The sequence below is a fragment of the Platichthys flesus genome, chromosome 14 (genome assembly GCF_949316205.1).
Source record: "Platichthys flesus chromosome 14, fPlaFle2.1, whole genome shotgun sequence".
Classification (NCBI taxonomy): domain Eukaryota; kingdom Metazoa; phylum Chordata; class Actinopteri; order Pleuronectiformes; family Pleuronectidae; genus Platichthys; species Platichthys flesus.
In genome coordinates, this window is record NC_084958.1 from 2,920,707 (window position 1) to 2,935,317 (window position 14,611).

Genomic DNA, 14,611 nt, shown 5'->3' on the forward strand with positions numbered 1-14,611 from the left:
GAAGGCTTTTTTTTGTCACCTAGGGCCAAACAGCAGATTCATTCTACTGAGACAGATTTCTATCTGTGGAAAAGTCATGTGGCACGCTCACGTAGTCTGACACGCAGCTGAATTCATCTTGGGTATAGATTGAGGTGGAATCTCTTAGGATTTCTGTCTTCACTGGTCATCTGTGACAAATAAGGTTGTTTATTCCAGAGTGCAAGCCCAGCAGTACTCTATATGTGTGTGTGGTCTAGGTACTTATCTTGCTCTAGGGACCTAAATCTGTTCATACAGTTAAATTATGATGACTTGTGTTCTGTATGGGGAAAAAAGCAAGTCCACAAATGGTTTAATCATTACATTTTAAGAGAAGAACATGGGAGAAGGCTAGAGTCGAGTAAAATGTAAAAAGGGGTTAAAGGATAAGCATCAGCGTTGGGGAAGTAGACGTTACGGTTAGGGTTGAAATCCAGGTTATGAAGGTAAATAAAGGTAATGTCTTCTGAATTCATGGAGACATAATGTTATCCCTTTAGACGTTTGTTTAAAATGTCGTCATGATTGACACCGAAATGTTGTGTTGACCTTCGACCACGAAGTGGATGTTTATCAATTTGAATAAATTTCCTCTCTCAACCAGATAATGATTTGAGGTCTGACTTGGACGAGCAACCAAGAACATGATCGTGACTTGATATTTGAACAGATAGGACCTTCTCCATCCTATGTTTGCTTCCTGCTTAGTTATCGACCCATTAAATGTCATTAATTGTGATCATTACGATTGGTAGAGGGTTAGGGTTAGGTCTACCTCCCTTCCACCAGAGTATATGCTAACTAAGGTACTCCCAAACATTAATTGAGTCATAAAATGTGATTTTTATAGCACATATTCACAATTTAGCTTGTGATGAGATAAGTAGGCTAAACCATGACCTCAAGCTAGTTCGAGATGAATTGTCAGTTTATTGGATAATATGCAAGTATGTATGTAGCATAAACAGAAATGCTAATTTCTGAAAAGTCACACCATCAGTCCACTATCTTCCTATTAAACCTTCTGTTCATGACATTGCAGAGATGGTTGAGTTGCTGCAGGCAAGATGTACAGACCTGATGTGTGTGTATCTCTTATGGCCTTTTGGGTTTCTGAAGATCTATCACCTCATTGCCCTCATTACATACAGTATAGCTGCATGCCCTTTGCAGTGACACCTCCATCTGTCATGGTATAAGGCCAGATGACCACTCTGGAGCATATTGTCTGGTCTTCAGCTTACATAAGTAGCCAGCATGACTCTTTTGGCCACACAGTATTTGGGTGAAGAACTTATAACAGCAGCATTTATATTAAGAGAGAAATGGATGCAGCTAGTCAAACCACAAAAGTATCAGAACATAATGGAATGGCTCAGTTAAAACCAGGATCTTTGATACATAGACAAATTGATGTATTTATTCGAACTCCAGTTAATCACTTAAAGAATACCAATACTGTACTTATTATTACAGTACTTATATTATTCATACATTAATAAGTACAACATTATTTCATTGTAATGTCTTGGAAACGTCTTTTATAAAGGACAACACAGTGGTAAAGTACTGTTGAGGCTCATTCATGCTCCCTATACCTAATAAAGAGTACCCTTTAAAAATAAAAGTGCTGTATTCAAACCTGCCAGCTGGGGCCCTACTGTGTGGCGTTTGCATGTTTTACTTGTGTCTGTGCTGCAGCCTCCTACCACAGTCCAAAGACGTGCCGCGGTTAATTAGTATGTCTGAGCTCTGTGGTAGGCTGTGGCACCTGCTCCCTGCCTCCTGCCTAGTATTAGCTGGGATTGGCTCCATTAACCCAGTGACCCTCAAGGGATAAGCAGCATAGCTAATATGTGTCTTCTATGAACTTGTTTCAACACTGCTTGGATTTCTGCTCACTATACATAAAACAATCTGTCAAATTGTATTCAAGTAGATTGTTTTTAACAAAAACATAACAAATGCAGTATTGCATAAACTGTCTCTCTTTATGATTTCTCTACAGATAATACCCACATATTCTAATCCAATGTTCCATTGGATGGTAGTTCACTAATGACTTGGATTCGCCTTAGTGAAATGTAAGCAGGCCATTTATAATCAAGGTCCTTTGGTAACAGAGGAAGAAGAACAGAGGAGGGCCTTTTAGACAGATGGTCCTTAAAGAAATGTTTGCTTCCTGTCTTTTAGTTGGCATGTATAAATATAGCATGTGGTTACAAACAGTTCAGAAGGTCCCACACACAGGTGATTGGTATAATAATACTGTATGTATGTAGATTAAGATGCAATCAAATTGAACTGAATGAATCATTAGTGTCCATCAATATAATGAAGGATAAACAAATAGATTATGTCACTCTATGGCAACGTATCAGCCTACAGTGCAATGCTGAAACATTTGTTTGTCAAAGAACAGACCTGGGCCTTCTTTCCTTAAAAGATAATCTTAAAAGTTAACAGCAATTATGTGAAATGTCTTTACTTTCCGCATGTGCTTCCCGAAGCAGAAGTATAGAGCAAGTGCATGCAAATGCGATTAAAAGTTTCTTAAAGCTGACTGTTGTGCTGAAAACACTTACTTCAAAGTAAATGTCAAGTGTGAAAAACCAAAAGGATTTTAAACTCATAACCTTTTATGTTAACTTTGAAGGCAGAAAAAAAGAGACATTGCTCCTGAATTAAATCTCAAACCAAGCAGTTGTAAATTATCTAAATTAGATGACATCAGGAACTGAAAACACATCAAGTAAAGTGACATTTAAGCCAAAAGAGTTTACATTAGACAAGGACAAGATCTTTTTGCACTAAAATCAACTGTGGAATTAATTGTTGTATGTGTGTGTGCGTGTTTCTTAGGACCCACTTTCTGAACAAGGCATATGATCCGTCCTTTACTGCAGTGTAAGAGGCTACCATACATTTGAGTTGCTTGTATACTCCCTAACCAACTGGCTGATTTCGACTCAGTGTAATTTGATAAATGTTTTATTGAGGAATTGTGAATCACAGGAAAACAGAGGAAGCAGGACGGTCAGCACTTTACTTGCTTTTTTGCTCCTCTATAAAACCTTGTTTTGATTTGGATGGTTTAACTGAGATACCTTCACACCATGATTAGCCCTGACATAAAAAAAAAAAACAGCGATACCATCAATTTTTCCACGATTGTATTTTACATGTCTCTGAAACTATAACCCCAAAGAGCTTCCCCTGTTTTAACACAGTAAAGATTTACGCTCAAGGGGCCACTAATCCACATGAGAGGCGGTGGACTAGTGTCACTCTAGTGGCAGAAACCTGGACTATGGGCAGAAAAGGTCTCTGGCTCCACGGAGAAACAACAAAAAGACGAACCTGGATTGATCTGTCCAAAATCCAAGAGGTTTCTCCCTACCCTGTCTAGGGCCCCTGAGCAAGGCACCTTACTCCCCCAACATCTGCTCCCCATGCGCTGTACATGGCTGCTCACTGCTCTGTGTGTCCTTCACCAGATGGGTTAAAAGCAGAGGTTAAATTTCCCTACCTGCATGAGTGTGCCTGTGCATGTCTGTGCATGTGTTTGGGAAAAATAGATAAATGTATCTTCATCTTAATCTTGATCTTAATCTTAGATCTATCAATCAATCAAATTGTATTTGTGTAGCCCATATTCACAAATCACAATTCGTCTCATTGGGCTTTAACATGGTGTGACATCCTCTGTCCTTAACCCTCAGCAAGAGTAAGGAAAAAATACTAAAAACCCTTTTAACAGGGTAAAAATACGTAGAAACCTCAGAGAGAGCCCCATGTGAGGGATCGCTCTCCCAGGACGGACAGAAGTGCAATAGATGTCAGGTGTAGGAAAAAATCATCAAGATTAAAGTTTTTAGCAGCATTGATGAGGGTAAACATTTTGAAGGATAACTTCAATACTATATGTTAAGCAGTCCTGCTGCAGTCTATGGTCAGCAACCAGCAGGATCATGATCCGCCATCCAGATCAGATCCACTGTAGTCCACAGTCAATGTTGAACTTCAAATAATAACTTTTTCTGTATTGTTTGTGACTGCACAGGCTTCACCCTTAAAAGATTTCTGCTGCAGCCTCTTTCGTATGCACATGAACTCCTTTCACAGGATGCGTCAAGCTTTGCTAAACCCATTAAAAATACTTGCATTAAAAATAATTGTATACATGACAAAACTTGTTCTCAACCCTCACTGCTCCTTGTCCCTGACATGTGCATTACCATTTCAAATATGCATTAAACAATAAATATTTCAAAATCTATGAGCTAATGTAAGCCTATATGTCACTGTGATTTCACAGCAGATCTGCTGTGCACTGACCTCATATGGAGGACTGTGTAATGTCTCATGTTGTGTTAGTCCTGCAGTTGGGCTTCCTCTGGTCCTTATTAGTGTTCACATCAATGTGCAGCTCCACCAGATCATAATTAGATTACATCAGTATTCAGGTCCTTTCACATTAGTGTTTAGAGCCAACTGGGTCTTGGCTGGTTAGTTGTTACCTTTCACATCAGTGTTTGGATCCCTTTTGGCAAAATATAATTAATTCACTGCTAATTGAAAATGTTTGTGGTTTCAAAATGACTGCATCTGGTAGAGATTCTTTTGTGGATTAAACAATGCATTTATCATGGTTAATAACTTCAACAATATGAGATATTACATTATTTAAAGTTTTAAGGTCGGCTATCTAGCAGGAGGAAGAGAGGTTTCTTTACTCTTTTTAGACCGAGACCAGTGTAGAAATTTACCAGCCGGAAAGCCTTACATTGATTAAACATTGGCCAGTTTGCATGCTGGGAAATGGTGTCTGGCTGAGGCATTGCCTTGATAAATCATGTAATTGGAGTGTGGACGTGCTGATGATTCTTGTGGATTCAGCTCCTGGGTAGACTGTGGAGAGGAGCACACACTGACTTTTAATCATTTCCACTCTGTAATGGTATGGTAATGGTATGACCTCACATTAAAGAGCTAGAGTCTGTAAGACAGAGTATTTCTTTATCATAGGGCATGTGTCCGCTCACATCCAACTGTAGAGTTGGTAGCACCTCTTACATTAGAGTGCCCTGCATTTTATGATTCATCTATCAGTCATGTTTCTACTCAGGTGCTGTGGGAGCGGGCATTCACTCAGCTTATATTGAAGCCCAGGCCCCAGCACGCTTAAAAGACGAACCCCACTTCTACATGTCAAAGTCAGTTTGCTAGTCACCAGAGGAACTACTCAGCCGGTGAACACCGTTGTATAATTTCTTCAGAGGCTCTGAAGGAGCTTTGAGAAAATAACCTTGATGATACCATTCAAATGTCATCAGGGTTATTTCTGTTTGGGCTTGAACACATTTCAACAAAGTCTGCAGGTTGAAAAAGAGTCTCAAGACTTATCCAGTTGCTTTTTGGTGTGTAGGCCCTAAATTCTGGTAACACTTTATGATACATCTTGCAATATGCTGTGTTATAACATTTAATGAATCAGGTACCAGTAAAATACTTGTATGTACTTAAATGCTGGGACAGTGGAAGACACCACTACTAGTATTACATAAGTCTTGGGTAACTGGTAGGTGGTGAACTGGGAATAAGAATAGAAAAAGACCATTCAGCAATCTTTTGTCCACCCAGCATCCTGATGGGTTCAATATGATGACTGGCAGAGGGGCATCAGACGCCTAACATGGCGAGAAATGAAACTGGATGGTATATTGAATGAACCAACACATGCAGCCACGGGACTGTAACCGAAAAGAGATTACATAAATTACAGGTTTGGTTAGATTTAGGAAAGACCATGGTCATGTTGTCATGGTTATGATATATGAAACATGCAGTGAAGCTTGTGGAAGTCAAACAATGATTACCCTCCACCCTCAGTCACTTCGTAAATCAGACGTAAATTCGTACTTCGTACTTCGTAAATTGTTTCTTTTTTGCTTGTGTAAATTGTGGTTCTTTGCCAAGCTATTGAGTGAAATTAGTCAAAATATGTTTCATAACTACACAATATATATATATATATTTCTATCTATATATAGATAGATATAAATCAGAAACATACCATGTAAATATAATTTGTTATCATCTTTCGTCGTTTTATTTTCATGCAAGCTCTCAGTAAACAGCACAGGATCTGTTTTACACATTCATTTACATATAATTATTAATGACATTGACCTTTGCAATAAATTGTGCTTTATTATGAATGATTGCTGCTGCAGTTGGAGCCATATGTGTACGTTTCTTCCTCCTGCAGCTCCACACAGACATGGACCATGGAGACAGTGCGGTGAAGTACACTCTGTCAGGCGAAGGAGCTGGGTCCATTTTCACCATCGATCAAATTACAGGAGATATTCATGCGCTGGTGGGACTTGACAGGTCAGTACTCATAAATAACAATACGTAATATTGTTTGTTTCTAATACAGACATTACTGGCATCTGCAGTAATTAACTAGGATTGATCTACATTGTAAATATATTATTTGGTATATCACATGACGCTCTTGGTCTTTGAATGTACCTAAGCAATTCTATCAAAAATATTACACCACGCCTACGCCAGCTTAAAAGTTAGCGGGTATTTTATTGACTAGGCAAAGTAGACACAATGTTTTGGTATTATCTAGGACAACATTAAGATAATGTTACTTTACTGATCTAGGAAAGCAGCAGAGAAGCTTAACAGTGCTATATCAACAACCCTCTATGAGCTATGAGGATTAATATACAATGATGATGAGTGAGGAAAATAAAAACCTTTCAGGGATATCAACCCATGAAATTCACTTTTCAAGTGCTCTTACTTGTTAGTGAGCTTCAGCATTAAAGTGATACAAATTTATAGGGATTTTGAAACAGAACTTGGACTTGGTAAGGCCAACCTGACCAATGACGTTTCTCCGTGTGATAAAACATAACCCCCCTAACATAGCCCTTGTGACATGAATGACATATTTATATTCATTAGCTTTACTCTGTGACTGTCGCAGCAAAAGTGAGTCAGATATCCCACTAATAGTATGTATTCTGTAAGTGATCTGATAAGACACAAAACTGTAAATACATATACATATTCTGGATCATATATCACTGTCTCACCACTACACAAAGCAAAAGGCCCAAGTGACGCAGGCCCTTGTTGTTTTTAATGCAGTGCTGTTTCCAGCCAAAGTCCACTGAGGCATCTTTATTGAATATGAAAACTGTAATTACATCTGGACAAATTGACAATTGATATGATCTGTATTTTTGCATCACCATGCTCCGTTACCTCTGTATAGCACTAAGTTTCTTTATTGCAAGCATAAAGTCTCCACTTTGAGGTCTTATACCGGACATGTGCAAAAACTATTCCAAGTTATTACCCCATCTTTTCTCACTGTCTCGTTCACAAAGGTAGCTCGGGCTTTAGCTTAATAATTTGCATAGAATGTTAGTATATTAATGGTGTATTTGATACGATTCCCTCCTGACAGATTCTGCATCATTTTCTGATTAACAGTCTAATAAGCCAAAGCAGTGAGCTAATGGTAAACAGGTGAGGGGAGGTTACAATTGCAGGCTGTCACAAGTGAGGAGCAGAGGTGGTAAGCTTACAACAGCCCCAGAGATGTATGCATGTGCATCCAAAAAGCCCAAACCATAATAGCCTTTTGTAGTAGTGTATATTTCAATATATCCTTATGCTAACACACACATACATTATTCACCATCGTACAATCATCCTGTGCCATTTTTCTCAAGTTAATTTTTCTACAAACAATATTTCTTTATTAAAATGTGTATATAATGTACACTAATGTTTTTGTATATTAAACATTATATCTGTACAGGAAAATAGCGCCTGTTTAGTTCAACAGATACTCCCTTCTCTCACTAAGTAGTACCCAAGGTCAGGTTATAGATAAAAGGCCAACCAACAGTACATTGTAGTGTCTACTTTCATAAATTACTCAGACGCGACAGACACTGAGGCACCACCTTCAACCCTTTTACGTATTTTATCAATGGTAAGCTGAAAGACACAATGTGATTAAGTATGCATAATTAAGCTTAACTATCCAGTAGGATGCAAGGACCTAAAGTTAACAGAGAGTGACAGCAATTCTAGAACTTCATGGATGTGCTGTTAGAATGGGTCACACAAGTAGAGGGAGATATATGGGGAAGCTTTGGGAGACATCTTCAGACTTGGGGTTGACAATTGCTCATGTTACGCTGCTGGCATTTGAATATTGTTCCACCTTCTGGTCTCCTTGATGCACCAAGTTTACATAAACATCTCCTGCATAAGACATCAGATGCGGCCGGAGTTCTCCTTTCACCAGCTTCCAGAAAACGCCAATAAGAAAGAGCATCAACTTCATCCAAGTGCATTTCTTGTCATAGGTCTTGAAGTTTAACTTCATCTTTTGTGCTGCTATGATGTCTGAGATTTGCATTAATATTCTTCTAATCCAGAAGTGTTCAAACTGAATTTGTATTCACTCTGCCTCAATGCACGATGGTATGTGATCATTAGTTATGATACTGTCTATTCTTGAATAGCAGGACAACTTGACTCTCCTATTAAGCATATACAGTAATATTTCCTCCCACGGAAATGGTGAACAATCTAAAAAAGCAGAATTTCAAATGAATAGTACCCAAAGCTGTAGAGACGTCTTAGAGTCAAGGTAAAAGAGGAGTGAAGTGAAAAGGTGATGTGTTGCCATGACAATAAGATTCTAGGACATTTACTCAAGCGCCCAGTGTCTTGACTCCCTCGACCCAAATCCACTGACAACATATACATAATCTGAGGACTATGTGAGGGACGTGTGAGTGTATTGTTCGCTAAAACCCAGTGTTGGTTGAGCACAAGCTCAAAAAAGCATGTGGTGAACAGAAAATCACGTTACAGATACAGGCTGACTTCAGTTTTTCTAGGTCGAAAATATTTCCATCAGTGTGTGTTATACTTATACATATTTTTCAGGGAGGAAAAGTCCTTCTTCACGCTGAGGGCCCAGGTTGTTGACATCAACACAGGCCTTCCTCTGGAACCAGAGTCTGAGTTCATCATCAAGGTGCAGGACATCAACGACAATGAGCCACGATTCCTAGATGGACCGTACAGCGGCAGTGTCCCGGAGATGTCCCCAACAGGTAAGAAGGCTGCCAGTGTTTCAGAGGAGAGGTGAACAGAATACATGAAGCCTTTCTAAATATACTGTATGTCACATTATATTCTACATTGAATAAATATGTAATGACCTGATTCAATTCCCAAATAGAAGAACAATGAGGTCACACAGAATGGATAGGAGCAAATAGTGAAGTATCCGGGACGAATTGGTTGATGACAACAAGTAAGAAGCTGCAACATTAATTGGAACTCTCCTTGATAATTGTACTGTGGTCATTCTAGATAACACACTAGAATCCATCAGGCAGATTGCTTTAATGGTTTACTTTGCAGGATGTAAGAGAGAATAATGACCTGAACAGCACATGAAGAGGTCATCTCAATCAATCAATAAAATGTTATTTGTATAGCCCCTATTCACAAATCACAATTTGTCTCATAGGGCTTAACAAGATGCGACATCCTCTATTGTTTATTAAGCAGTCTTGTCAATAATAATAATAATAATAATAATAAGTCCACGTTCAGCTGTCTCCACAATCAAATGTCACCATAATCCACAATCGTGTTTTCCTACATTTGACATCTATTGCACTTCTGTCCGTCCTTGGACAGGGAACCCTCACATCTCTCTGAGGTTTCTACATATTTTGTTGTGGTTTTTCATTACTCTTGTTGAGGGTTAAGGACAGAGGATGTGTCACAATGTTAAAGCCCTATGAGAGAAATTGTGATTTGTGAATACGGCAAACGGTAAATTGGCTTTGTATTTATATAGCACTTTTCTAGCCTTGATTACCACTCAAAGCGCTTTACAGTACAGTTCTACATTCACCCATTCACACACACATTCACACACAAAAATGATACAAAAGGCTGACGTCCTTCCTATGAGTTTCTCGGTAATACTTTTGTTGTTTTGTCATAACTAAAAGAAAGAGAGACATACAAACAAACAGACAAGAACTAGATGTACTTGGAGAGGGCAATTGTCTGTTTACTTACTATGAATATTAGGAGTTGGTATACATAAAAGGGAGGAAACGAAAGGAAATACAAATATGGATGTGTAAGTGAGGTCAAGTGGTTTGGAATAGGAAACAGTTGAACAGTAGCCTGGATGCCAGACGAATTTAGCCCCGCCCACAACATTTGAGGTCGGGAAGTTCGGTCTGGAGTCGCTCCGTTTGGGAGAAATTATGCCCGGTTCGAAATCATCCGGACCAATCAGATTGTCAGGGCGGGCTTTATACGATGATGGACAGATGATCAACGGTAACGTAATCAACCACGTCATCAAAGTGCCCTTGGGTTGAATTCGTTTTCAACAAACATGCCTGCCGCTGGAGAGCTGAGATGTGTAGATGCTGCCATTGAGTCTGTTTTAGAACACATCGACAGCGCATTCATTTTGAAAGAGGAACACAGAACGTGGAGGCGACGCCAAAGCACCGCGCTAATCCCTATCCCGCCGGCGCTTGGCTGTTCACACCGGACACTGCAGCGACGCTGAACCGCCGGGCAGTGCTAATAATATCACCCGTTGATCCAGTAGATTAAAAGCATATACTTACTTGTTGCTCCAACATTAAGCAACAGCGTCCCAACATTTGTCTTTCTTGGTGTCTTTATACAACATGTCCCGAGGATCATACAACTCACTGCATTTCTCCACTTCAATTATTAATTTAATGTCATCCATGTTGAGGAACTTCTCCGCTGTTTGCTCCGTTAAATGTCGGGTGTCGAGGGTAAATTACGTATTCTCCACTCAAGCCTATGTGGAGAATACGTAGCCCCCCCCTCTCTCTTTTTATCTGTATCACTGCTTGTGTGGCTGTAGTGGATGGGCAGAGGGGGAAATTTAATAATGTCATTGGTCAAATTAAAACTCCAGGACAACAGAAGGGGACTTCAAAGTATGGGATGCATATTTGATCATTTATATCATATAAAATATGTCATCAATATAGTTTAAGATCGTTTTTCAGTGTGTTTCCTGGTGCGATACGCTCGCGTCAAGCGCAAAAAATAGACTCGACGCCGAAACAATCGCTGCACGGCGGGAGGCAGCCTTGGCGCAGGGCTGCGTTTCAGCCTCCGGTGTGACCCGCACAAAGTTTTAACATGGGAGTGGATGGGAGCCAGCTGTTATTTAAGGCTCTGGCATCGCTTCAGCGTCCGGTGTGAACCCGGCGTTAGTAAATAACTCACAATGCATTGCTTAACATACGTCACATACTACGTTGCTCTGATTGGTTGTAGGTCTATCCAATTGAGCGAAGAGGAATTTTATTTCCTGGTCAGTTGAAACACGCCCCATAATCACAGCCCAATGGAGCGGTCTCAGACTCACATTCTGACTAGAATTGTGAGTCTTACAACGTCAGGCTAGTTGAACAGGTCAAAGTAGGAACTGGAACTATGTATGGAGACATCTGGTGGACTGGTGCAATATGCAGAATGGGCTGAGACATAAATCAGTAGAGCTGGAAATATAAACAATGAAAATCTAACTGTCTTTTTAAGATTCTGCCTGTAACCACTCTCCTTGTTGCATGCATTTAAAAGCAAGGTAAAATAATTTTTCGTTTGTATGGTTTGATGCATTGCGCTAAATTTAAATTTCTGAAATCCATAGGAAGAGTAAATATGTGTTATTCACTAGGCTTTTTAATTCAGCTTTCCTATTAAGTTTCACTTTGCAATGTGCCTGGACATATTAAGTTGTAGTTGTGGCACACAGTCACACACACACACACACACACACTAAGCCAGACTTAGTGGCCCATCTGTCTGCTAAATACCATTACTGAGAGGTAATTTAACAGTCAAGGTCTTTATGCCTTAAGCTGTTAATGCTTCAGCTAAGGCCCAAAGTGCTCTGAGAGAAGCTTGACCCCAGTGTGTCTCTGTTACACTGAAATACAGCAACAAACGGTGTAGCGGATTAGCTATGGGAGCAAACAGCACAAGCACCCATATAATAAAACATTATCCTGAAGTTTGAGTCCACTGCTAAGTTGGTTTTCTCAAACATATTAACATTTTCTTTGAAGTTTATGACTTGTCATAGAGTTCCTGATATACCCTTTACATTTGCCTCATACTGCACATGTTTTAGGCTTAACTATAAAAGCCTTATACACTATAAAATGTTATAAAACAATATATTAAAAAAGGAAAAAAGAGTAAAACATATCATCTAAGATGCCTTGTTCTGGCATAGCCGGTTCAAGTGGTGCCTGTTTATTTCCTCTCCGAGATCAGATATTTACACCATATTAATCATTTCTGTCCAATGCTGGAGGGAGGGTTGGTCATTTGTTTCTACAACACGTTCTATCTTATTTGTTGAAGTCCTCTTCACATCCCAATTGCATCAATAAATAAAGTTGTCCAACAAAAATAAAAAAGGTTTTGCCATTCAGTCCGATCAAAATGAGTGGTAAGGCGTACCCATCTGTCACTAGCCGACATGGCTGCCTTCGTGCCCCCTGCCCGTGCTCTCACTGTAAATATGCCTAGAGTCCTCAGGAAAGACATAAACCCCTGAAGCACAGACAATGGCCAGAAGTCAGCAAGCGAGTAAAGGAAATGCTGACTTTTTAGCAGTTGTCAGGCAGTGCACCTACACTTGTTTTTTAAAGTGTAGCCTCTAAATTCTTCGAGGCTTACCAACCCTAGCTTTAATGCCACTTTAATAGTGGGGTATGTCATAACTTATTTTTGTATGATACGTACTTCAAATTATTTGTAGAATATTTTCAGTAAGAATAATGAGCAAAAAGGGTAAGACCTCCCATTTAAGAGATATATACATTCATCATTTATTTTTGTCAGCAATTTGCAGAATTAATTTGCCAAAATTGTGCAGTGGAGGTGTGAATCTTCCCTCCAAAATATCTGCATTCCCTGCTGGTCCATTGAAACATACTCATTGATCTTCCTGGATCAGTTAAATAGCCATATAATTCAAATTTAAAAGAATGTCCATCAATACCAAAGACGATTGAATAAAAGAGAATCAAGATTAAATCCCCATGTAGCTTACTGAAAGGCAAAGACGTGTTGGTTGTATTGTTCTTTTTTCTGCTGTAAAGGCCTGTGTACTTTTTATTGAGAGACAATAAGAATCAGGAGTTTAAATTGCTGTTGTTAAGAAGTGGCTTGAAATAGGCATTATTTACACACTCAATTACATGTTTACAGTTGTTGTGCATTCGTCATGTGTCCTTATTTTAATCCTGATCGCACAGTATAATGTTATGTTTACAATGTTAAAGATTTTTTAGTTTTAGTACTGAACATAAAGTACAGCTGATGGGAATAACATCAGTTTCTGCTGGTATCTCATCATAAACTTAAGTTGGCTATCCATCCAGTAGTTGCTGAGATAGAGAGAAATATAGAGAAAGGTTAACCAAGATACATCACTACAAACCATGTGAGACTGTTCGCTCTGCTCTACAATTTAACATGGAGCTATTACTACACAGGCTGCTACAGTTGGTGTATTCTCCAGAATACGAATCACACACCGCTGTAGGAGCCGTTTAGCTTATACTTGTAGTGTACACCTGTACATTGGGTCAGGTAAAGTTTGGATCATGTCCTAACAGCAAACAACGCACTGTTTTTGTTTGTTTGAGACTGCCTCCTCTACAGTTGTGACTAATTTGGTCATCAACAGAGTGCAATACCTCTGTTCACATATGCAGAATGAATGCTACCAATAGCTGGTGCACACTTAAGGATAATCGGGCAGATTTTAGACCTGATTCGCCCCTTCTGACTATTGGGGACATTCCAGATTAGTGGCCATTTGGAGCCGATTATATAATCCTGAAGTGTGAGGGTTTAAAAAAATAATCTTAATGCAACAGATTGTTTTGGAGCCAGCCCCTATCTTGATGTCAAAATATCAAATATGTTTGTTCTCTAAGATAATTGGCTAAGATGGACTACTAACCAAACTTGCAATTGTCAATGAAAGCGAGCTGACCAGGAACTGCACCAACCGGATGTTGCATGCTTGTTTAGCTTATAATAGCAACCACAATACATTTAAAAGTCACCTCCAGCTCACTTATTCCGCTTTATTTACAATAACACCATTCATTTTTTTCCCTTTTTTAAAATCTCGATGTAAACAGAACAGATGCAAGTGCAGCGAGCTGATGGTTTTGATCCTCCACCATGTTAGTTTGTCTTCTGAAGCCACGTTTGATCACGTGAGTTTCTTTGGGTTCTCATGTCTCTGCAATGAGCACTGTGAAGATATGTCCCACAAACAGCAAGTGTGTGGTCGTACGTTCTGGCCAAATCGTGTGTTCTGATGATGATATAAAAACACCATCTGATTCCACTGAACTCACATATGCAGGTGTTCAAATCCATTGACAAAATTACGGTTAGGTTCAGGATTTCCATAATGTTAGTG

The 14,611-nt window shown here is 39.3% G+C and overlaps 1 protein-coding gene across 3 annotated transcripts in view; it reads left to right on the forward strand.

Annotated features, from left to right (window-relative positions):
- LOC133968568 (cadherin-12-like) overlaps nt 1-14,611 on the forward strand; it is a 95,405-nt gene that overhangs the window by 37,669 nt on the left and 43,125 nt on the right. For 2 of the 3 annotated variants that reach the window (XM_062404687.1, XM_062404688.1), the window contains 2 exons: nt 6,293-6,417; nt 9,019-9,188. In XM_062404687.1, the coding sequence (XP_062260671.1) occupies nt 6,293-6,417; nt 9,019-9,188 (295 nt within the window). Of the gene's footprint in view, nt 1-6,292; nt 6,418-9,018; nt 9,189-9,316; nt 9,392-14,611 lie in introns of those variants that run through there. The other variant, XM_062404689.1, reaches the window with a different exon arrangement.